This window comes from Ipomoea triloba, chromosome 10 (assembly GCF_003576645.1).
Source record: "Ipomoea triloba cultivar NCNSP0323 chromosome 10, ASM357664v1".
Lineage (NCBI taxonomy): Eukaryota > Viridiplantae > Streptophyta > Magnoliopsida > Solanales > Convolvulaceae > Ipomoea > Ipomoea triloba.
The window spans coordinates 3,089,526-3,114,109 of NC_044925.1; the positions used below are offsets into that span (position 1 = coordinate 3,089,526).

The window sequence follows — 24,584 nt, forward strand, 5'->3', positions numbered from 1 at the left end:
TTGGATCCAAGAGGAAGATGACATTTTTTTCTCTTCTTTTTCCTTGTCTTAATTTCGAAAATGGGTGTGGGAGAGAGAGAGGAAAACTTGGAGTGTAGACATGGTTTAGCTTATCCCATACTCTTCCCATTAATTAATTATTTAATTACCATGTGGTAAATAGGGATGCCACTTGTCACAATCCTATGGTGTATCTTGTAGAGCAAGACTTCCTTGCCAGTTAGGGAGTAATTCAGATAAAAGTTCGGAGGAATATAACTTAATTCGGAAAAATCTCAATACCAAAATTATTCTAAAATTAATCCCGTCAATAACCACTAAAATTGGGAATTTTTCGGTATCTCGCGAAATATAGGTACGAAGGTCCGTAACAATTTTCCCCTTACGGTCCGTTTAAATTTTCACTTGAACTAACTAGAAGTTCAGGCTTAATCGTATCATACTTAATAATCTAATCTCTAGGAAAATTCGAACTGTATATACATCCTCAAAAATTTTACGGTTCGTGACCGGTACGTAGACCGCAGCTTTTTAATAAATAGCCTCACTTATAAAAATCCTTCTGAAGTACCGAGAGGTCATCTCATAAATATTATAGCCTAAAAATATTTTTCGAACCGTAACTTTGTCGGAAAAACCGAGGGGTTACAGTAGATTTGGTGATTGATTTAGCCATTTATGCTAGTTTGAGTTCTTCATTCGTAGGTGTGGAGAGATCTGAAAGAGTTGCTAGAAATGTTGATGTAATTAGGAAAATACTAATTGGACTCCAAAGTTCAACTCTGTACTTTTATTCCCTCACTCAAAAATTTGATGTTGATATTTTTTTGGGACTCAAAATAAAAATAACCTATTATTTATACTATATTCAGACTTTTTTATTTTTGAGATTCATAGCTACTTTCTCAAAACTACTAAAAGCACGCCCCCACTGAGGCACAGGAGCTGGCCCAAGGGGAATCGTCACTTGAACCCGGGTTCTCCCAAAATTCCTCCCCACAAAGAGAGCTCACTTGCCACTTGAGCTACCCCATTGAATTTTCTTATAATATATTCAGACTTAGTTATATATAGTTTATTTCTTGAAAGCAAAAATTAGATGCTTTTAAAATTGAGGGTTGATACTTTATCATTACTCTTATTGCAACCCGATTGAATTTGATATTGATTTTCTTTTCAATGAATTATTATATTATTGTTTAGACATGAATTTAGTAAAGTACAACATTAAGTTTTTTGAACTATAAAGTAGTACTACTTTTATATATATTACAAATTACAAATTACATTGTATTTTAGTTTTAATAGTTTTTTTTTTGTCTATAAATATAATTACATATTAACATTTGAATTTTGAAAAAAAATAATAATAATTATCAAAATATTAAAAAAAATACTTCGTAAGTATTTAGCAAAATTGTGACAAAATATAATTTTAGCGACCAAATATTTGATATCATTATGACGATGAAATTGGTGACAAAATTTTGTGACAGAATACGAAATTCGCAACAAAAAGTTTAGCGATGAAATCGCGAGGACAATTATTTTCGTTGTTATATTTCACGACGGAAATAGGTGGCAGAAAATGAGTTCTGTGACAGAATATTTTGTCAGGCGGTAGCAACAGAAGGAAACATTTTTGTCGCCTAAATCGTGACGAAATGATTTTTGTTGCCTACATTGCGATGAAAAATTCAATCGCCTTTTCCGTCGACACCACTTGTGACAGATTGTTTTCATTATAAAATGAAATGCACCAAGCCTGGAGCCTACGAAATACATTACATTCTGTTGCAACAAGCCTGGAGCCTACGAAATTCTTTCATTGCGAATCGTGATTTTTCTTGTAGTGATGAATGTTTACATGAAACAACCACCAGTGTATATTGGCAACAATTTTCCTACTCATGTTTGCAAACTACAAAAGTCTCTATATATATGGTTTGAAGCAAGCACCACGTGCGTGGTTCAAACGTCTTCAAGATTGTCTACTCTCCATTGCTCTAAAGGCTTCAAAAATTGATGTATCAATGTTTATCTATTTTGCTACTAATGCTCAAATTTATTTAGTTGTCTATGTTGATACATACAAATAATTAGTAGCAACAAAAGTTTCTTGACTTGCATAACAAGGAAACTAGCTGAAAATTTCAAGATCCGAGATATGGGACCTTCAAGATTCTTCCTATGAATCAAGACATTTCACAACAAGGGGTTGATGATCCTACCACAATGAAGGTACATGCTTGAAATACTCAAAAGATTTAGAACAAAACACTGCAAGACAATCCCCACTCTGATTCCAATGAACAACAAGCTAAGTACAACAAAGTCATCTTAACCATATGACAATCCCACACAGTACCACAGCTTAGTTGGAGCACTTAAATATCTAACTATTACTTGTCTAGATCTCTCTAGATCCTCTGTCATAAACAAACTGTCAGTTTATTTAATTTGCAACCAATGACCAATGAGTTTCCTTAAAGCGTATTCTAAGGTATGTCAAAGCTACTCTAGACTATGGGCTACGTATTACAAAGACATTCATGCATTTCGGACTCTACTGATTGGGTAGGATGTCTTGGTGACAAGTCAGTTGTTTTTTTTTCTTTATTAGTAAAAACCTAATTTTTTAGGCTTGCCGCAAACAAAAGGCATTTGCTAGATCCTCAATAGAATCAGAATAAAAAGGTATAGCGATTTCTCAGTAGATATAACATGGTTAGTTACTTTAATTAAAGAACTTGTCTTACTATGCAAAAATCACCAAAGTTTTGGTGTGACAACCTTGGTTCTACCTATTTGTGTGCAAATTATGTGTTTCATGCAAGAACCAAACATGTTAAAATAAACTACGTACCATTTTGTTCGTGACAAAGTAGCATCTAAGGAATTACAAGTAAACTACATCTCTATAAAAGACCAACTAGAAAACATCTTCACCAAGTCACTAACCACAACAAGGTTCAATGATGTACTTTAGTCACACTCGAATTCCTTCAATTCTCCTTCTCCCCATATTATGTATTATTGTAAATTTACCTTTTATCATTCCTGATCTGACTAGGACTCTTTGTATTCTTATAATTACATCTTCCTGTACTTTATAAATTGAATTGATCAATTATAAAATCTTCCCGGCCAAAAGACCTTGTGGTCTAGTGGCACCCAGTTGCACCCGGCCCCCATGGGAAGGGGTGGGTTCGAGCCTCCACTGGGTTCGAGTCTTAGTGGAGGCGATATTGACTCTTTGTACGTCATTTGGTTGAGAAAGTAGCTATGAACAGATACTACATTGTAAAAAAATCTTCGAGAAAGTAGCTATGAACAGATACTATATTGTAAAAAAATGATTCATAACAGTATTCTCAATTTTGAATAGGCTTATTCCAAGATTTTAATGTTTAGATACTATAAAAGGAATTTAATGATAAAATTATAATTTTTATACTACCAAAATGTCCAGAATATTATACAAAGATCAGTGTAATTGTAGTACTACTTTAAATATTGATGTAAAAAAAGTGTCACTTACATCATTAGATGGCATCTTGACACTTAACAATTTGCCTCTGTGATGGTGTTTTATTCAATCTTTAACCTTGTGATCATGTGAAGTATGAAATGGTAAAATGTCCAATACAATTAAAAAAAAAAAATTGAAGGGTCTCAATTCTCAAAGCTTCAATAACTTGAATCTTGTCGGTGCTGAAACACACATCACACTACTATTTACAATGTGGAAATATTAAACTAACAATAGCATATTGTACATACATAGCATAGATCACAACTATTTCACAAAAGCAAAGATACTACTAGCAAGAAATGATAATATTAACATGAACATAACTATAAAAGAAGATGAATTACAATGTTTCTACTACAAACATTAGTTTAATTGTAATACAACTGACCTAAAATTTTAAGATGGTTCCATACTCAAAGCCAAATATTGAACCCTTGACATTTGGTTAAAGACGAATGAGTCCTTTCCACTCAACCACAACTCCCGTTAAAAATTTGCCAATCTGATGATGTTTTATTCAATCTTTGGCCTTGTGATTTTGTGAAGTATGACATGGTAAAAAATTAACTAAAAAAATTCTCAATTCTCAAAGCATCAATACCTTGAATTTTGGGGGTACTGATGTAAACAACTGCATCATACTGTAAATATGCTATAACAGCAAATAACATCATTTACTGTATAAGCTATAAATACAGAAATACTTACCTGAAATAAAGATTTAGGCAAAGCTTAGTTGTTGATTCCATTTCTGACAAAATCTGGAAATTGAATATGTAATTTGCTTCACCTCTCTGATCCGTAATCTTTAGTTGCCTCTTGATGATATAGAGACATAATTGGGCAAATGAGAATCCTTTACTGATCCTGATTTTGATTATTCACTCAGCCGTATATGAATGAAATCAATCCCAATCCTTATTCCCACTCTCACCCACTCATACCCTCTTTCATCCCCTAAAATCTGGTTCATATACACTGCATGTATATATAGGAAGATGGAAATAATTGAGAGTATAGTGGTAGAGTAGTAGGTTTAGTGGGATATAGCCTGATAGTGTATAAAGAATTGCCAAAGTGGAGAAAGTTGCCAAAGGATAATACTAAACAAATCATCGAAAGGATGAAATGGCCTAATACTGTACAATTGCAATGCTTGTCTCCTCAATAATTCAATATATAGAAAGGAAAAGGATAAGGATTCTTTTTCCTGCAGAAACCATTTGCCCAATTTCCTTTATTATTTTACAGAATGAGAGGGAGGGAATTTCACCAGGTAATTTCGCATTTATACATCACTAATCATTACCGTGAGTACCTTATGGAATTACAAATTAATTATATGAATATATATTATTTCTAACAATTGAAACACAACACACATACAATTTACAAAGTGAAAACTGTTAAATAATAACATTGTACATTTCTACATATGCATGTCATATATCACAACTATTTCACAAAAGCAAAATATACTAACAAGAAAGGAGACACGAACAATAATGAAAATAGGAAAGCACAACAGATATGAAACTCACAAGTGGTGGTGTGTAAGTACAAATCTATGTTGGTTTTGAGTTGTTCTGCTTGAAATAAATGGTTTCCCAAAAGGAATTAAATCAGCGTGCACCATCACTTGTGAGTTTCAGAAATCTCACTTAATTCTTTTGGGAAACCATTCATTTCAGCAGAACAACTCAAAAGCAGCATAGATTTGTAGTGTTGTTCTTTAAGCATTGCTCCCGGTGCTGGGAGAAGCAGAAACGCTGGTGTCTGTCATCCCACCCCTTGAAGTGCTCCTGGATTTTGAATGGTGAGTTGACTGCTCAGTTGTGGAAATCTCACTATGTTGATGAGGATCTCTGACAGAAGAAAGCTGCTTTAAACTTTCCTTTAGATCCTTCAATGGAAGCTGTTCCTTTAGAACCTTCACAACTTGAGACATGGTTGGTCTTTGATCTGGGTACTGGTCCAAGCACAGCAATGCTAGTTCTAACATTGTTTCTGCTTGATTCCAATCCATTGTGTTAGACATGTTTTTGTCAACTAGATTCATAAAATGCCCTTCTCTCTTCTTTTCACGTACCGCCTGCAATCATACACAGAATGATAACATTACTCACAACTCACCATGCACCCAATGTAAATAAATAGTACTTTATAGTGATCATTATAATCATGTAAGTTAAGTTTGACTCACCATATCTGGAAGGTACTCGGTGTCAGCCCCGCTGCTAGAAATCTTTTCTTTCTTTCCACTAACAACTATAAGTACAAGAACTCCAAAGCTATATACATCTGCCTTTGTTGTTAAGAGGTCATATTTTGCGTATTCAGGCGCCAGGTATACCCTACAGAATGATTTCAGGTGAGGATGCGCCTGGAAAACCTATTGGCTATTGGATTATTTACAATTTTGAGAAACATTCAGACATGGTTGTCCAGAAAAAGGAGAGATAGTATCATTACACTGTTCCATCCACCAGTGACTTTCCCTGATCATGGAGCCTGGAAAATCCAAAGTCAGCTATCTTTGCATTGAGATGCATGTCAAGAAAAATGCTGGTTGGTTTAATGTTTCCATGAACATTTTTCTGCTTGCACTCATGAAGAAAAGCTAGACCTTCTGCTATGCCAAGGCAAATGTTGCGCCTTGTTGGCCAATCTAATTTCAACTTGTTTGAACCTGTGAGGAAAATACTGTTGTTTAAGGCTGCTAGACAAGCTAAAGTGAATAAAAACTTCAGTATGAAGGCAGAGATAGATAGATACACTACCAAAAAGTGCATTTTGAAGGGAATTATGGCCTATATCCTCATAAACAAGCAGCAGTTGGTTCTTCTCTGCAATGCATCCCATCAGCTTTACAAGGTTCGGATGTTCCATGAGAGAAATTGTAGAATCCTTTTCTCGAAATGCACGTATTATATCTTTTGTGGCTGAAACCTTTTCAACTGCAACGACTGTTCCATTGCCGAGTTTTGCCTGAATTGAAGTTAAGTAACTAACAATCACACTTGTGTAATGTCAAAGGGATCGGAGGAGCTACATGTCTATTGTAGGAACTGTACTGTACTACTATATATATATATATTAAAGAGAATTTCATTTTACTTAGCTTATTGAAGCAAAACTAACCTCATAGAAAGTTCCAAATCCACCCTCACCAAGTTTGTCCTTAAAATTTTTGGCAGCTGCTTTTACTTTTTGGAAGTTGTAAAGTCCTCCAGGATACAACTCAACCATTCCTACACGAAAAATCAATGGCGCGGCTAGAGATCAGTGCGCTCCCCACAACAACAATAACATGCAATTAAGCCAATTGTTTAAGAAGCTAAGTTACCTTCATGTGAATTGTCTTCCATCTTCCAGAAATAAACTATCAACACTATCAGAAGAACTAAGACAGATAATGAGATTGCAGCCATCTTTGGAGGAGACAGACCGCTCTCTTTAGCTGGATCAGGAAGGAATTGGTATCAAATAAGAAAAGTAGGATACAATCGAAATGGTGCACGAGGTAAAGTTAAGGACAAAATTAACAAGTATATATGACTTACAAGGATATACAGAAATTGCAGATATAAGTGGACCTTGGTACATCAATGAACCCTTCCCTGACCAATATAAGTGAATCTCCAGTCGACTATTGTTAACTATAACATTTTCTATTTCCACAGTGTAAGCCTTATTTACACCCTCTGCTTCCTTTTCTATGTTGAAATTTTTAAGTTCATTCTTTCCCTGCAATCATAATCACCTTTCAATATTCCAGTATATATATAGTGCAATATATGCTTGTATTATATTGGTAGTTGTACCATATATATACCTGGATATCCACATTAAAAACTCGACCTGATTTGTTGAGATATGGGGTTTTATAGTTGTTGTATCTAACTAATTCAGCAAAGTGAAGTCTCACAGTATATTCACCATCCCTTAAACAAAATCCATAATACTTCAAGGAGATTGGGGATACACGTGCTGTACTGTAAAGAGGTTCATCACCAACACCAACAATGCATGTATTGTTCAATATGTATTCCTCATTTATTGATGAGTAGGTTATTATTGATGAGTAGGATCCCATACTACTATAACCCCATCTTGACGAGTGGGATCCCATACTACTATAACCCCATCTTGAGCTGCTACTCAGAAAGAAAGTTGAACTTCCATTTGAATTCAGATCGCCTTCATAAATACTTCCATTTATTTTCATTGATTCACCACCACAATTTATAAATAGTTGGTCATTTACTGCAATGGAAAAAATAATACTCATTAGAGTGTCATTATATTTGAAATAAATGTTTCTGTTAGGTCAGAGGACCAGCATCCCATGTTCACAAGAAGCTCACTACATTAGGTGTAACTCTCCCACTGTAACTATCAGTGATCTCATGTATGTGTCTTTGTCCACAATTTACAACCCAAAAACCAACTAAGCTGCCAGGTCAAGCTTTTTATAATTAATATACTTACATTGGTATTTTAGTTCGCTGCTGCAGCTATAGCCAACATGTTCCCAATGTGTACCCCTAAAATATCAAAATGAACACAAAAACAAGATCATGCACCTCAAACCAACTAGCCCATTTACATTTTTGTGTTTTTTGAGGGGAGGAATGAGTGTCCGATCCACCAAATGAAGAGGAAGCTAGCTAGTGCTTACCCGTCGTCACTGGAATTAAGGGATGAGAAAAAGTTCCTGCAATGGAAATTAAAGATCCAAAGTATGGTTGATGTGCAAAGTATGAAAAATCAAAACATCTAGGGAAAAGGCATATATATAATAAAGAAAAGCATAGTCCATTTGAAATCCTCACAGGTTCGATGAGTTTGAATGCAACTTTTGAATTTGTGCGACATTGTTTGTGAAAAGATTTTCAGACACATCACTGCATTAAATTAAAAGTAAACAATAAGTTAAGAACAAATCGCTACACATTTGAAAAAACAGTATTGGCATTGCCTTTCTACACATTCTTGTCCAATCCTCCAAACATGCATAAAATTATCCATTACATGTTAAAGTTGCATGTTTTGGGTTATGTCTCGATGGGATGGAATGAGACGAAAACAAGAACAAGTGGGCAAATTATGCTGTGGACCCGGATCCAAAACGGCGTCGTTCGAGGCCGTCTGAATTTATAAAATTAATTGCTTCCTTCCTTGCCGTTAACTTGCCATTTGTCCTCAAAATTCATTCCTCTATATATTCATAATTTTGAACTCTATATTCACAATTTTAAATCTCAATATACAAAATTACAGAACTCAATATTCACAATTGCAGAACTATATATTCACAATTTTAGAACTCTATATTCACAATTTTAGAACTCAATATACAAAATTACATAACTCAATATTCACAATTGCAGAACTCTATATTCACAATTTTTGAATTCTATATTCACAATTTTAGAACTCTATATACAAAATTTTAGAATTGAATATTCACAATTTAAGACCTCAATATTCACAATTACAGAACTCTATATTCATAATTTTTGAACTCTATATTCATAATTTTTGCACTCAATATTCACAATTACAGAATTGAATATTCACTCGTTGAGTTGTTTTCAATAATTGAAAAAAAAAAAAAAAACATTGTTCGAGGAAACGGTGCCACTAACAACACCGTTATTTTCACACGCGCAAATTGCGTCGTTTTGGACCTGGGTCCACCTTGCAAGGTGGATCCAGGTCTATGGCATAACAACCGGATCAATTGATCGCTGGCCTAACACTTTTGGTTCAAATGTACCCTACATGATCGAGATCAGCAATTTATATCGTGGACCGGAGTTTAAAATGCACTGTGAACCCTGATCTAATACACATAATTTGACTTCATAATATATAGAATTCATGTTCATAATGCACAAAATTTATGTTCATAATGCACACACATAAACACGATAAAATGAACATATATACAAAATTTAACTTCATAAAGTACAAAATTCATGTTCATAATGTATAGAATTTATATTCATAATGCACATACAAATACACACGGTATAATGAATATGAATTAAACACTTAACATAATACACAGAATTCCTATTCATAATGCATGCACATAATTCATGTTCATTATAACATGTTTATGTGTATGTGTATTATGAAAATGAATGATGTGCACTACAAATATTAATTCTGTACATTATGAAGTCAAATTTTGTATGTTGGATCAAGGTCCACAGTGCATTGTGGACCCTAGTCCACCATATAACAATTGATCGAGATCAAATATTGTTGCCAAAAGTGTTAGACATCAGTTTCAATTATTTATTAATGTTGATCTTATCATAGCAAAAGTGGATATATATATACATATATATATATACATACATATATATACATATATATATATATATATATATATATATATATATATACACTCTAGATTCCAATATAATGCGTCAAAACTCTTAGAAAATCCTTATTGTTGAACGTACAACATGCTTAAGTTTTTTGTTTAGAATCCAAACACTTACATGTTCATAGTCGAATTGATTATCCATGTTGGAATTGTCCCATTGAGCTTATTTCCTCGAAGAAATCTGAAAAACAACGCAAATTAGGATTCTAGCAAATCTAGCTTGCTTTGATGCATAATGTATAGTAGACTCAACAATAAGAAATAGTGTATATATGTGTGTGTGTGTATAATGTTTTTGTGAATGCAATGATATGATATGTTTATGTAAACTTGCTTACATGTACATTGGTGAGATGAGAGTGGAATGATCTGGAATTTGACCAAATAAACTATTGAAGCTCAAGTCCCTGAAGGAAAATATATAATGAAAATAATCAAAATTAAACATGCCAAACTGTTCATAAGTGGTTTCAATTCAGAGAGCTGAGAGTTGAGATCGATTTTTTTGCAATGATATGATATGATCCCAGAGAATAATTTAATTTGCAAATAACTCACAATAAATACAGTCTGCTTAGATTCCAGACGATGTCAGGAATAGGGCCAACAAGTGAACAGTTCCTCAATGTCCTGATCGAAAACAGGTAGATGAGCATTATATATATATATATATATATATATATATATATAATATTAGGGGTGTAGTAGTAGCTTCAATTCAAAGCAAAGGGAGTAGATTAAAGTATATGAGAAATGGAAGCTCACAAATGTCTCAAGGAAACCATATTTGTAAAATTAGGAAACTGCGGCTGTCCTCCTCCAACTAAGTCGCTTACATGCCTGCACAATGTATATATATATATATAAGAAAGATGAAAATCAAATAAATTTATTGCAATAATCAAGCTCGCTCGCTCTATCTTACAAGTCGGCAAGATCTGTCAAGTTTGAAAATGCAGCCGCATTTAGAGGAGCTTCGAAATTATTTCCCAATAAAGACCTACTCGATCGATCAACAAATGAGGATCCATCCATCATTAATATATATAAAACCACAATTAAGTTTCATCATATCAATCGCGTATGGTGCTATATATATATATATATATATATATATATATATATATATATATATATATATATGTTCAGGTGCAGTTGTGCGGTTAAATCTAAGCCATTGATTAAAAAAATGCAGGGTGACAATTTGATAATTTTGCATCTAGATCAAATTTAAGATGTCTAGTTTTCATTCTTAAGGTGCATGGTTTTTGTGCTTAATGTGAGTAATTTTTGTACTGTGTGGCTTAAGGTGCATCAAGTGTTGAAAACTAAAGTGTGTTGATATAAAGTTTTAGATGCGTGGTTTTTCTTCTTTAAGGTGCGTGGTTTTCCTCTTTAAAGTGCGCGATGTGTCTCAGTTGTTGAAACTTGAGATGCGTCGACCTAGAGCTTTAGGTGCATGACTTTTCTTCTTAAGGTGAGTTGTTTTCTTTTTTAAGGTGCGTCAGTTGTTGAAACATAAGATGCGCCATTTTAAATCTTTAGGTGCGTGGTTTGTGTTTTAAGATATATACTTTGTTTGTGTGTTTAAGGTGCGCGGTTTGTGCGCCATTTTAATACTTAAGGTGTATTTTTTTGAGTTAACCGCACAACTGTACAGGAAACTATACCCGCACCTGAACTCATCCATATGTATGTATATATATATANTAATTTTTGTACTGTGTGGCTTAAGGTGCATCAAGTGTTGAAAACTAAAGTGTGTTGATATAAAGTTTTAGATGCGTGGTTTTTCTTCTTTAAGGTGCGTGGTTTTCCTCTTTAAAGTGCGCGATGTGTCTCAGTTGTTGAAACTTGAGATGCGTCGACCTAGAGCTTTAGGTGCATGACTTTTCTTCTTAAGGTGAGTTGTTTTCTTTTTTAAGGTGCGTCAGTTGTTGAAACATAAGATGCGCCATTTTAAATCTTTAGGTGCGTGGTTTGTGTTTTAAGATATATACTTTGTTTGTGTGTTTAAGGTGCGCGGTTTGTGCGCCATTTTAATACTTAAGGTGTATTTTTTTGAGTTAACCGCACAACTGTACAGGAAACTATACCCGCACCTGAACTCATCCATATGTATATATATATATATATATATATATATATATATATATATATATATATATATATATATATATATATATGACTTACAAATATTGGAGCTCTTGTAGTTGTCCAATGGAGTCTGGGATTGGTCCACTCAAGTTGTTCCCTTGAACATTGCTGGATCAGAGCAGAGCAGATGAGTGATAAGTTGAAGAAATTAAGGGAAGCAAACATTATTATTTACATACATACTTACAGATATTCAAGAAGAACTAGCTTTTCAAGCTGATCGGGCAGATGACCAGAGAGGTAATTGTTACTAAGGTCCCTGAATTAATATAAACAAGATATCATATTTTTAAAAGAAATTAAATATAATGGAATGAGTAAATAAATTAATTATATACTTACAGCATTGTTAGATTTACTAGGGAACCAAAGTGAGTTTGAATTGAACCATTAAATAAATTAGCGGATAGATTCCTGCAATGAAACTCATAAGTACTTCTTGTAATGACTTCATGAACTTAAAGTAGTAACTTAATTAACTTACAAGATTGACTTAATGAACTAATGAAAATGTAGTATCAACTTAATGTGTCTACAATAATAAACTTACAGTACTAACTTATTGAACCTGTAGTAGTAATTTAATATAATTGTATATTAATATAAGTGTCATTTAAAACATTTACTTCAACACTCCCACGCCTGGCCTCAACCTATTAGGTAGGAGGACGGTGCATGCTCACAAGGAACTCACTACATTAGATGTAATTCCTACGTTGCGGCTGCTAGGGCTCAACCTTGTGGCCTTATCCATAATGTATTACCCATGAACTAACTTATATAATTTGGATTAATCTTGTAAGATGGACCGTGGTGTAGGATATAACAATTTGGTGTACTCCGTAATAGTTATTGACCCAAAAATAGGATATCCAATTGAAAATATGAACATTCTTTTTTAAATAAATCAAATACTCAATCTATCCCATTTTATGTGTTTAGTTTGTTTAATAAGACTTGAGGTTATTTACAATTAAAATTTTTCATAATATTATGTTTAGTATTAGTATATAAAATTTATATATTTAGAAATTACGTTATAAGTATCACTAAATATCAAAAAAAAATAAAAATTATAAGAAAATAAATGAAGAAAAAAAGCAAGTTTGTTTGACTAATAGATAACAATCATGACAAGTAAAATCTGATAGAAAAAAGCAATAAACAAGATAGAATGATTGCCTATTAATTTACAAAATTAGTAAATAGATTACTCGTATACTTACAGAAACTCTAGATTTACAAGGGAGTCTAGAGCTGAAATTGAACCATCAAATGAATTACTAGATAGAATCCTGTAGTGAAAATCACAAGTACATTTTAGACATAGTTCAATTTATGTATTTCAATTAACTAATAAATAACTCAAAAACTTATTTAATACCATCTTACATGAAAAAAATATCAAATATGTAAACAAAAATTAAATATTTTTCTAAAAGTCAACAAGTATTATATTTTCAAGTTTGCTAAAAATTATCGTGTTTCCTTGACAAGTATTGGTAATATATAAAAGATACTTTTTCATAAAAATGTAATAGAGTTCAATTTAATTATTCAATCATCTAGTAAAAGAAAAAAAATTTATGTGATATTATATCACGTGAGACGAATCTCAAATATATAATTTCTTAGAAGAAAAATTATAATACTGGCTAATAATTATTATGTTTTCTAATTTACTAAAAAGAATATTACTTTTATTTGAAAAGTATATATTAATGAAATGAAATATCTTTCTATGAAGGCTATGTTTGGTAAACCTAGCTGAAATGGTAGCTGAAAGCTGAAAAGTTATAAGCTCGAAGCTGAAATCTGAGGAGCTGTCAAGCTAGCTGTTATGCTTAAAAGTGTTTGGTAAAATTAGTTTTTTGATAAGTTGATAAATGTAAAAAGACTAAAAAGGACATCTACATAAAAGTTAAGTAATTTTAAATTTAAATATGTTTGTTTACATATTAACATATAAATAATGAAATCAATATAATTTAATAAAATATAAAGTAAGAACATATATTTAAAAATATATAAAGTAAAACAAAATGTTTATAATTCATAAAATTAGTTCATACAAAAATTATTGTTCAAACACAAATATCAAATTAAAATTACAACGAAACATATTGAAGAAAAAATGCCAAAAGAGTTTTAATTGGGAGAGATAAATGATGTCATTTATTTAAAATAATAACTTAATAAGGATAAAGATGGAAAAAAAAGTTAAGAAGCTACTAGCTTATTTTTGAAAAGCTATCTGAAGTAGCATTTCAAAATAAGCTCTTATTTGAAGCTACTAGCTTATTTTGAGAGCATTACCAAACAAAGCTTATAGCTTATTAGTAGCTTAAAATAAGCTATAAGCTCCTAAATAAGCTCTGCCAAACACAGCCGAAGAAGTAATCATTGTTAACCTATCAAGAAGTTATCAGATTGAAATTGTACACAATTTTTAAAAAAGAAATTAAATACTAAACAATATACATAAATTATTACCTGCTAATTAACGAAGAAGAAATTCTTGCCTATTAATTAACAAAATGAGTAAATAAATTACGCATATACTTACAGAGACCGTAGATTTACAAGGGAGCTCAAGTGAGTAAGAAATGAACCACTGAATAAATTTTCAGATAGATCCCTGTAGTGCAAATTACAAGTATATATATTTTAGATGAAGTTTCATTTATTTATTCAATTAGCTAGTAAATAATATAAAAATTTATGAGAAACCGTCTCACATGAGACACATCTCAAATATGTAACTTTTAAAAAATAAAAATGTAATACTTTTATGTGAGCTAACAAGATTTACATTTTCTAGTTTACTAAAAATTATTAGTTTTTCTATAAACGTATTGGTGAAATCTAATACGTTTTGACCAAATATGTAATATTTGTTGACTTAAAAATAAGATATCAAATTGTAAATGTGTACACTTTGAAAAAAAAAATAAACAATAAATAAGTTAATAGAATATGTAAATAAATTATTCAAAAAAAAAATTACTCATATACTTACAGATGTGTTAGATTTTCAAGGGAACCCAATTGAATTGGAATTGGATCTCCAAATGAGTTACTAGATAGATCCCTATAATGGAACCACAAGTGCAACATTTCAAACGGAGTTCCATTTATTTATTCAATTAAATAAGCTAAAAGATACTTAATAGAATACGTAAATAAATTACTCATATACTTACAGATATGTTAGATTTTTTAGGGAAGTCAACTCTGGTGGAATTTGACCGCCAAATGAATTATCAGATAGATCCCTATAATGGAATCACAAGTGCATTTCAAATGGAGTTCCATTTATTTATTCAATTAACTAAGCTAAAAGACACTTAATAGAATATGTATCAAAAAAAAATTACTCATATACTTACATATATGTTAGATTTTTCAGTGAACCCAACTCTGGTGGAATTTGACCGCCAAATGAATTATCAGATAGATCCCTATAATGGAATCACAAGTGCATTTCAAATGGAGTTCTATTTATTTATTCAATTAACTAAGCTAACAGAAAAATAGGATATTAGAGCGAAAGTTTAAAAAATAGGAAAATGATGCACAATACTTCATATAACTTATTCCAACTAATAAAAAAAATTATTAATGAATCATACATGAAATATAATAGCTCAATCACACACACGACATTAGTAATATATAACATCTAAAAGCAACATAATCATAATTACAAAAAAAAAAAAACATTTTAGATAATTTTACAAATTCTATTTTATTAAATATGAAACATATAATTTTACAAATGACTTAATATTATTTATTTATCTTACTTTACCCATAAAAATTTACTATGGTCAATATAATTATAAATTTGTCACATTTTACTTATCATATCTGGGTCCATGGTATAACTATTGTGGAATAAGTTAAGAATATTGGTCCATTATTTGATTGGTGTCAAGAATTGATTAAAAGAAAGAATTATATTCAACTGTTTAATAAAAAGAAAAATGTAATTACCTAAACCCATATTAGTATAAATACATATGTAGCATTTTTTTGTCTTATAAAAGTTTACACCCTTTATCCCTACAAAATTTTCTTTCATCCTAAGTTGGGATATCTCAAAAAAAAAAAAAATCTACTTTTCATAAATACAACAATATTTATTTCTACATTGCTCAAAGCTCCTTTTAAAAGCCTATTGCATTAAAAAAAATTACAGTACGTTTATAATGACAAAAATAAAAATATATCATATAATCAATACATTAAATATAATTTTTTTTTTGAAAAGACATTAAATATAATTTAAGTTCTTAAATATGTAACATGGCAATATAGGGATTAGGGAACGACAAAGGGAGTAGCTATTCTTCAAAAGTAAAATTACTACTAGCAGGGGTAAAATCTATAGAATTTTATTTCATGAAATTAAAAAATATCCAAATCACAAATCGAGTAATCTTATTCTCCAAAACTATTATTTCATGTTTACCCCATTCCGCAAACAAATAGTAATAATCCCTAACTATATATTTCCCCTTTAAAAAATAGTAATAATCTCTCAAAACTTTTATTCTTATTTTTATGTGTCTGGTTCAATTAACAAAATTTAACTATTTGACTGAAGTTATTCACAAATTAATCTTTTATACTATTTAATTTGTGACGAGGGAAATTCACATCCATTAATCAAGGGTGTGTACTATGTAAATTCTATTTTGTGACCCATAATTGGCTGGTTCAAACTAAGAAAGTCATTAGGTTACTCCAACTTGAAGTAATATATAAAATGTTTTCCTCTGCCTATCAAAATGAGTGTGGTGTTGGCTTACAAGTAATCCAACTTCATATCACCAAGAAATGGGGGTATTGATCCTTCCAATTTGTTGCTTCCAAGATTCCTATCAATTACAGGAGGATACAATAACTTTTTAAACAATGTTTATATTCATCATTCTCATTTCATTAAGTCAAGCATGAACAAAAAAAAAAAAACATTTTAGAGTACTTACAAATGTTTGAGATTTTTTAAATTTGCATACGATGTTGGGATCTCGCCAGAAAATTTGTTCCAAACCAATATTCTATAACAAATACAACTGAGAAAACTCAACATATGCATATCTTAACTACTTTGTAATAATTATTAAGAATCAAACATAATAACAGTATATATTATTTCATGCAGGATATATACTTACAACGATGTTAAATTTGTAAGGTTTCCGATTATTTCTGGTAATTGACCATCTAAATCCCGATCTCCAAAATCACTACAACAGATTTGCAGGGAAATCAATAGTAATAAAAGATTTACACAATTAGCTAATAATTGGATTAAATAGCTAATTGGATCATTAGTTCATAGTTCAATACAAATTAAAGTTAGGAAAAACAGTAAAAACAAATTGAAGATTATTATAAGAAAAAGAGTTTGTTAATATTAACGAGATACAAATAGTAATAATCCCTAACTATACCTTATTTGATGTGTCTGGTTTAATTTGTTGTTATAATATTTAATTTAGTGTTGCTGCATACAGAATTGTTAACTCCCATATAGGAAAATCAGAGCACTTTGTTGAAAGAAGAAGGAAAGTAAGAGTTACTTTCTCAACCTAATAAAGTAAGTCAAGTCAACAGTTGACTCCACTAAGGGTCGAACCCACTCCCATTAGGGTCGAACCCACTCCCATCATCCATGTGAGAGTGTTAACCGAGACACCGGATGCCACTAGACCACAAAGTCTCTAACAAAAAGGAAAGTAACTTAAAATACTTATTTTGTCTTTATTTTTAACATTCCAAAAACTCATCTAACAAATAGGGAAAATTAGTCACTACTTTCGAAATAATTGAGGGAACTAAGATGAATACATGAATAAGTGGATGAATAAAATGAATATACTACATTTCTGTCACCCGGCAAACATCCTTATCGAGACTGCAGTCGCAAATAACGCTATCAAAACTTTGAATTTCACAATTCGTGCTATTTGTCGAGGTATAAGTCCTCGTCTGACACCCAAGCAATTCAAGAATGGCATTCTCTGGCATATGTGAGAGAGAAACAAAATAAATAAATAATCAATACATAACGATTTTAATTTATCAATTATTACTGGTATTAAATAATTTCTCAATAATTTACGTCCACTATAGTTATAAGGGTATATGTCTCTATAACAAATTAAAAAAAAAATATTCCAATAATATATGACATGTTATATTTGAAAATAAACATTAAATATTGGTGTGTGTAATCTAAAGAAAAAGAATATTTATAGGCACTTACCATCTTCAGTGCCAAGACTTTTGTTTCCGCTGTAACCAAGGGGGAGTATGTTAGTGCAAAAGTCTGAAATAGGACTTGTTGTGTTTAGAATTCCTTCTCCCATGGTTATTTGAGAGTTGAGAGCGAAGAGCAGAAATAATAATATCACCTTTTCCATCTCTCAATAACTGAGTTGATTCAATTCTCTGCTTGTTTGATATCTCTTGACTGCACAACCTATCCCCTCCTATTTATATTGTTTAAACAAGCTAAGTGGCAAAAAGACGCATGCAACATTTAATTAAAACTTGGTTTATATTTTATTTACACACTTAAATTATTAGGATATATACTAAAGTTGCCAAGACCATGTGGTCTAGTGGCACCCGGCATGCACTCTCGCATGAAAGGAAGTGGATTCGAGCCTTAGTAGAGGAACTGATATATACTAAAGTTAAAACCCTAACTTTATTGTATTGTAAAAGTTGGTTCAAGAGGGAAAGTTTGACCCATCCAACATTAGTAATACTCCACAACAAAGCAGGTAGCTTTTTTTTCCTTTGGATAACTTCATTGCGAACCTTATCAAACACCAAATAATCTCCTTTAGATAACTTCATTGCGGACCTTATCAAACACCAAATAATCTTTACTTTGGACAAGTGGACAATTCTCACTCTATATAGTTTTTACTTTGGATTCTTATTAATTCCCTTTGAACCTTATCAAATACAGAAAAACTCTCTTCACTGTCCATACAATTTTTTAGATTAATTTCACACTAATCATTTTTTAGACCACAAAATATAGTCAACAAACTCTAATTATAAAGAGAACTTTTAAATCCGTACCATACCCCGACTAAATTCACACTAGTCTATTTAAACTAAAACAATTATTTTTACATTACATTGTTTCATTTTTTAGTAGTGTACTACTGTACTGTATACATTTTTCAATTCAAAAGTTATCGTAGTGCGTTTAGTGGTATGGCACAACTGAGAGATTCCTGATTAGATTGAAAGCACGTACCGTTATTTGATACTCCCTGTCTCCCTCCATCATGGCAAATTATACCGTGTAACATGCTCAACCTTGTAAATCTTGATTCAAAAATAATTTTCAGATTTTGATATGTAATTGACACATTCTGTACATGCAGTTGACAGTTTCTATACCTATAACTATCAGCCTATCATATTATCTGTCAACAATTATCAAGTTGTTTATATGTACAGAAAATGTTAAGGGTAGGTACAAAATATGTTAACTGAAAGTAAAGAATTTTTGTATCAGGTTTCACAATGCAATATGAAACCTGGTCCATGGTATAACAATTACTGTATCATATACCCCTTCAATCATATTTTAGTTTGAATGTGTGTGTATATATATATATATATGGAAGGATTCAGGTGCGAGTATAGCTTCATGTGCGGTTATGCACCTTAAGCATTAAAATGGCGCACCTTAAGCACACAATGCAAACAAAACACCTTAATTAAGAACACAAATCATGCACCTAAAGTTTTTAAATGGTGCAGTGCACCTTCAGTACACAAACCAAGCACCTTAAGTGCACAAACAAAGCACATTAAGAACACAAATCACGCACATAAAGTTTTAAAATGGAGCACCTTAAGTTTAAATACTGACGCACCTTAAGCATACAAATCACGCACCTTAAGGATTAAGGTGACGCACCTTAAGTACACAAACCACGCACCTTAAGCACACAAATCACGCACCTTAAGAATCTTAAGTTTCAACAACTCACACACCTTAAGCATACAAATCACGCACTTTAAGAAGGATAAGCACAAAACCCACACACCTTAAAGCACAAAAACCACGCATCTTAAGAAGGAAAACCACTCACCTTAAATTTGACCTAACTACAAAAATTACCAAATTGCCACCACGTTTTTTTTAATTATGTTAATCCTGGACTTTGATTTAAGTAAGATCAATGGCCCAGATTTAACCGCACAACCGCACGGGACACGCCCAACCGCACAGGAACTAAATTACATATGTATGTATGTATATATGTATACACACACACACACACACACACACACACACACACATATATATAGGATCAGGTGCGCACGCTACTTTCGGTGCGAAAATGCGATGAACCATTTATCAATGACTCTCTGAAATTAAATTCTATATAAAATGTGCACTTGAAAGCTCAAAACCATGCACCTGAAGGCAAAAAATTTTGCACTCGAAGACAAATAGATGTGCAATTGATGCAATTTATGGTACCAAAAAGGGAGATTATTCAACTTAAGTGTTATTAAACTAATTACCCATACAAATCGTTTGTAAATCTCACAAATTTCATTAGAAATTTAGTTATATGTTATTGAAAAGAATGAACAAGATATAACAAATATTGTCTAGAATTGTGCACTTGAAGACATAAAATTGTGCACTTGAAGGTAAAAAATCCGCATTGAAGAAAAGAAAGGGTTCGCTTGAATGCTAAGTATTTTTTTTTTACACAATAGTAAGACATACATACACTTGTCGGCATTAAATTGAGCACTTGAAGGCATAAAGAGGATCATTATAAGGCAATGGAGAAAAAAAAAGACACTAAAAGGGAAAATTAGAAGGGAATTAATTGTGAACTCTTAGAAAGGAAAACATGCACTTGAAGGCTACAAAACGTGCACTTGAAGGCCAAAGTTTTGCACTCAAAGGAGAAACTAAGTACTGAAACAAAATAGATGCACTTGAAGAAGGAAATATGCACTTGAAGAAAGAAAATGTGCACTCGAAGAAGAAAAATGTGTATCCGGATACAAAAGACATTCTGACTTACTTACTCAAAATTACAAATATGCCACCGCACGTTTTTTAATTAATATTCAACAAGGTTACACCTATAACAAGAACTAAAATTAAGTTGTCCGTCCAATTATTTGGTGAAAAAAAAACTGCAGTATCCGTTCAACACAACTATAGTATCAACTATAATCATGGTCCACAGTATAATTTGCGTAGCTTTAGGATTGTTTGTTATTCTTATTTACTATAAATAGTATATGTAATGCATTTCATTTCTCATCAATCAAAAACATTCATTTCCTCCATTCTTTTAAATCGCAAATTATACGGTGGACCATGATCGTAGCTGANACTGCAGTATCCCTAGCATACATCAAAATGATACTCCCTCTATCATATTTTAGTTGTACTATATATATTTTTAATAATAATCTATCTTAAAATGATACAAACTTTCATATCCCTAGCATACATCAAAATTAAAATTCAGAACTTTTTTTTTTGAAAAGAAATAAATTAAAGTAATTAATTCATTAAATCCTAACATAAAACGTTTACAATAAAGCTCGATGGAATAGTAAGTCATTTCTTACAGTCTGACACAGAAACAAATTTTCTAGTTATGCTATAAAAAACTTGAATTGCATATTGTTTTACAATTTAGAAGATAAGTTCCTTGAAGGAGTATAAAGCTTCTATAACATCATTAATAATCTGATCAAATATAGATCACAATACTAACTCTGATCAAAAAGTCTTGAACATGGTTCTTCATCTCCATTCTTCTGTGTTTGCAATAATGATGTTTCTTTATTAGGAAATGCACATATACATATGCTAATTAATTAAAAACAAGATAAGGTCCGCTTTTCTTGTTCAATTTTCTTTGTTCCACGTTAATCATGCTATCCGACATTTTGTAACCTTTTTTGGTCTTCAATTTGTTAACTCACTTTCTATCTCCTTTTTTCTTGTTCCACGCACTATATACTTGCTTTTGGACTCTTTTTATTTTATTATTTTTAATCAAATAAAGGCACTTTCAAGGTAACTTTCTTAGCAAAACGATAAGATAAAGGCATTTTTTTTTTTTGAAATAAGATAAAGGCACTTTGTCCTCTAATACATATTTTTAGTTGAAGTAACAAAATGTGTGAAGTCACCTTCAACACATATACCTAGGACTAGGACAGGGATACGTTTGCATTATTCCACAAAAATGAAACTTTAATTTATATATAACTTTCCAGACTGTATTCCACGCATAACTTAACTTTGCACAATCCAATTGCATGCATGCATAGCTTCTCGGCCTTCTCAATGATTGCATCAATAATAAAGAGTAATTCTACAAAAAAAAAAAATCAATAATAAAGAGTATATATATTCGTTTAAAAAAAAAGTATATATATTCCCTTTTTTAAAAATTATTTTCTATCCATTTTGTTCAATCAGTGAGAAACGTGTGTCAAAAATGTCGTAAACAATTAGCGGTCAAATTTTCATGTTGATTTAAAAGGTGAGAAATTATTTTCATATTTGATAAAGTCTTTAATTTGTGAAAGTTTCGATCAACTAGAAATTAGATTCCTTAAAATAAAGGAAAATTAATCATGCTTATAGATTGTAGGATTCGTTTTCGCAAGTAACTAGGAAAATATAAAACTTATTAAATTATATATTTTCTCATTTTGGCACCATGTTTAAAAATCTCTTATAAATATGTCGTATTTGTCTCTCCTGCAATGTTTGCTATTGATTTACCTATTTTAAGAAATATAACACTTAGCCATTAAAGAAAAGATTACAACTCACCACAAAAGATTGAAACTCACAGAAAGAGTACACATGTCGTTACTTTTTCTTTTTTTTTTTTGGGCAAATTTTCTTTTGTAGTATCTTATCGACGAAGTGTGTGTGTGTATAAGAGTTTGTCCGTTTCATTATTTTGTGCTAATGATTTATGTTAGTATTTTATATTGATATGCGACAACAGTACATTCGAGATTTTTTTAAAAACAAAAAATCCTATAAAAGTTTAAATGAATCAAAAGTCTAAAATAACTTTTCAAATAATTTTTGAGTACGACTCTGTTATAATGTAGTATCTGTTCATAACTACTTTCTCAACTTACTGAAGCACAAAGAGTCAACAGTTGCCTCCACTGAGTCTCGAACCCTCTCCCACCATCCATGTTATATTAATAACACCAATCATGTTAATTAAGCTTTCTAACAAAATTATTTTCAACAAATATATTCTTTATAATCATTTTTTTTTAAATTTAACTAATGATAATTGGTAAAGCATCAAACGACCTCTTAAAGTAAGAAAAAAGAAAAAGAAAAATGATATAAAGTTGATATGCTGGTCCATTTTATAGTCCTTGCATTTGCTAATAAAAATCACCTGAATAATTGAAAGTTCGTTTAGAATTTTGTTTCGCTAATCGCTAGTTGATGTCATAGCAATTGCGTCATGTGACAAACTGACAAATTAAAGGACAATGACGTGTTTCCAGTAATTCATGAAATTGGAATATCTTTACTTTACTTTTGGAAAAGTTAAAATATACACTAAATTTTATACAAAAACTCAATAGCCATATCAACTTCTTTTTCGCCAATGACCTTGTGGTTTAGTGGTACCCGGTGTCTCAATTAACACTCTCACATGGATGATGGGAGTGGGTTCGAGTCTCAGTTGTAGGTTGAGAAAGAATACTACATTGTAACAGAGTCAGTAGTACTCAAAAAAACTTCTTCTTTTTTTTTGTTTTGCTTTTTTTTTTTTGAAAAGAACTTTTTTTTTTCTGAAACATAATAGACATATATATAAACTTTTAAAACTTGCAATTAAGTTCATCAACATATTATTTTTATGCATTAAAGTTCAAACGCAGTTAATGATTTGTAATAGCCGGTCACTAGGGTTCTGGCTAAGTCTGACAACGTTCCAGCGACACCGGTGGCTTACGACTATCGCCAGTTACTTTTGAAGAAGGTAATTGGATGGAGAAGGCGACCCGAGTCTTGTTAGACCCCTAGTGACCAACTATTATAAGTCACCAATCGATTTTTGGATTTGGATGCACGAAACTAACATGTTGATAAACTTAATTATAATTTTAAAAAGTTTAAGACGTAATTGACTTCTTGTATAAGATTTGAGGGCCTATTTGACCCTTTTCCTTTCACTTTTGATCAGCATATCTATTACTGCATTCATCCCCACCTAATAGTGTCAATAAGCCAACTTGATTTGATGAGTGTTCAAATTTAATTTAGTTGCTGACGTATACTGTCAAGGTGAGTTCGAACTTAAATATTTTAAATAATGAGTTTAGTCAAACTTGAGCCTCTTAATAACTCACGAGGCTAATCGTATTTTTTTTTTTTTATTAATATCTAATATAGAGATAGAGTTAATG

The 24,584-nt window shown here is 31.4% G+C and overlaps 1 protein-coding gene across 2 annotated transcripts; it reads right to left on the bottom strand.

Moving 5' to 3' along the window:
• Positions 1-4,862: 4,862 nt before the first annotated feature.
• On the bottom strand, positions 4,863-18,571 carry LOC116032125 (probable LRR receptor-like serine/threonine-protein kinase At1g53430). 2 transcript variants are annotated; one of them, XM_031274531.1, is made up of 29 exons: positions 18,373-18,571; positions 17,989-18,127; positions 17,279-17,350; positions 17,090-17,161; positions 16,910-16,978; positions 15,485-15,556; positions 15,299-15,370; positions 15,115-15,186; positions 14,662-14,733; positions 13,322-13,390; positions 12,438-12,509; positions 12,283-12,354; positions 12,132-12,203; positions 10,864-10,938; positions 10,704-10,778; positions 10,497-10,568; positions 10,277-10,345; positions 10,054-10,119; positions 8,371-8,442; positions 8,217-8,252; positions 8,027-8,082; positions 7,371-7,801; positions 7,099-7,282; positions 6,882-6,995; positions 6,677-6,786; positions 6,316-6,523; positions 6,008-6,224; positions 5,739-5,889; positions 4,863-5,627 (listed from the first exon to the last, which is right to left on the bottom strand). In XM_031274531.1, the coding sequence occupies exons 1-29, from the start codon at positions 18,527-18,529 to the stop codon at positions 5,268-5,270; spliced, it is 3,378 nt and encodes a 1,125-aa protein (XP_031130391.1). In that variant the 5' UTR covers positions 18,530-18,571; the 3' UTR covers positions 4,863-5,267. The 2 variants fall into 2 exon arrangements, with proteins under 2 accessions (XP_031130391.1, XP_031130392.1); XM_031274532.1 differs by having other exon boundaries at positions 17,955-18,127.
• Between the last annotated feature and the right edge of the window lie 6,013 nt (positions 18,572-24,584).

Excerpts from the sequence above, each read along its gene's own strand:
- LOC116032125 (XM_031274531.1), bottom strand. The coding sequence starts at position 18,529 with ATGGAAAAGGTGATATTATTATTTCTGCTCTTCGCTCTCAACTCTCAA. Across the intron at positions 17,351-17,988 it reads GTTTGCCGGGTGACAGAAAT|TGATTTTGGAGATCGGGATT; the intron begins GTAGTATATTCA and ends AATCTGTTGTAG. Across the intron at positions 8,083-8,216 it reads CTTAATTCCAGTGACGACGG|GGGTACACATTGGGAACATG; the intron begins GTAAGCACTAGC and ends TTGATATTTTAG.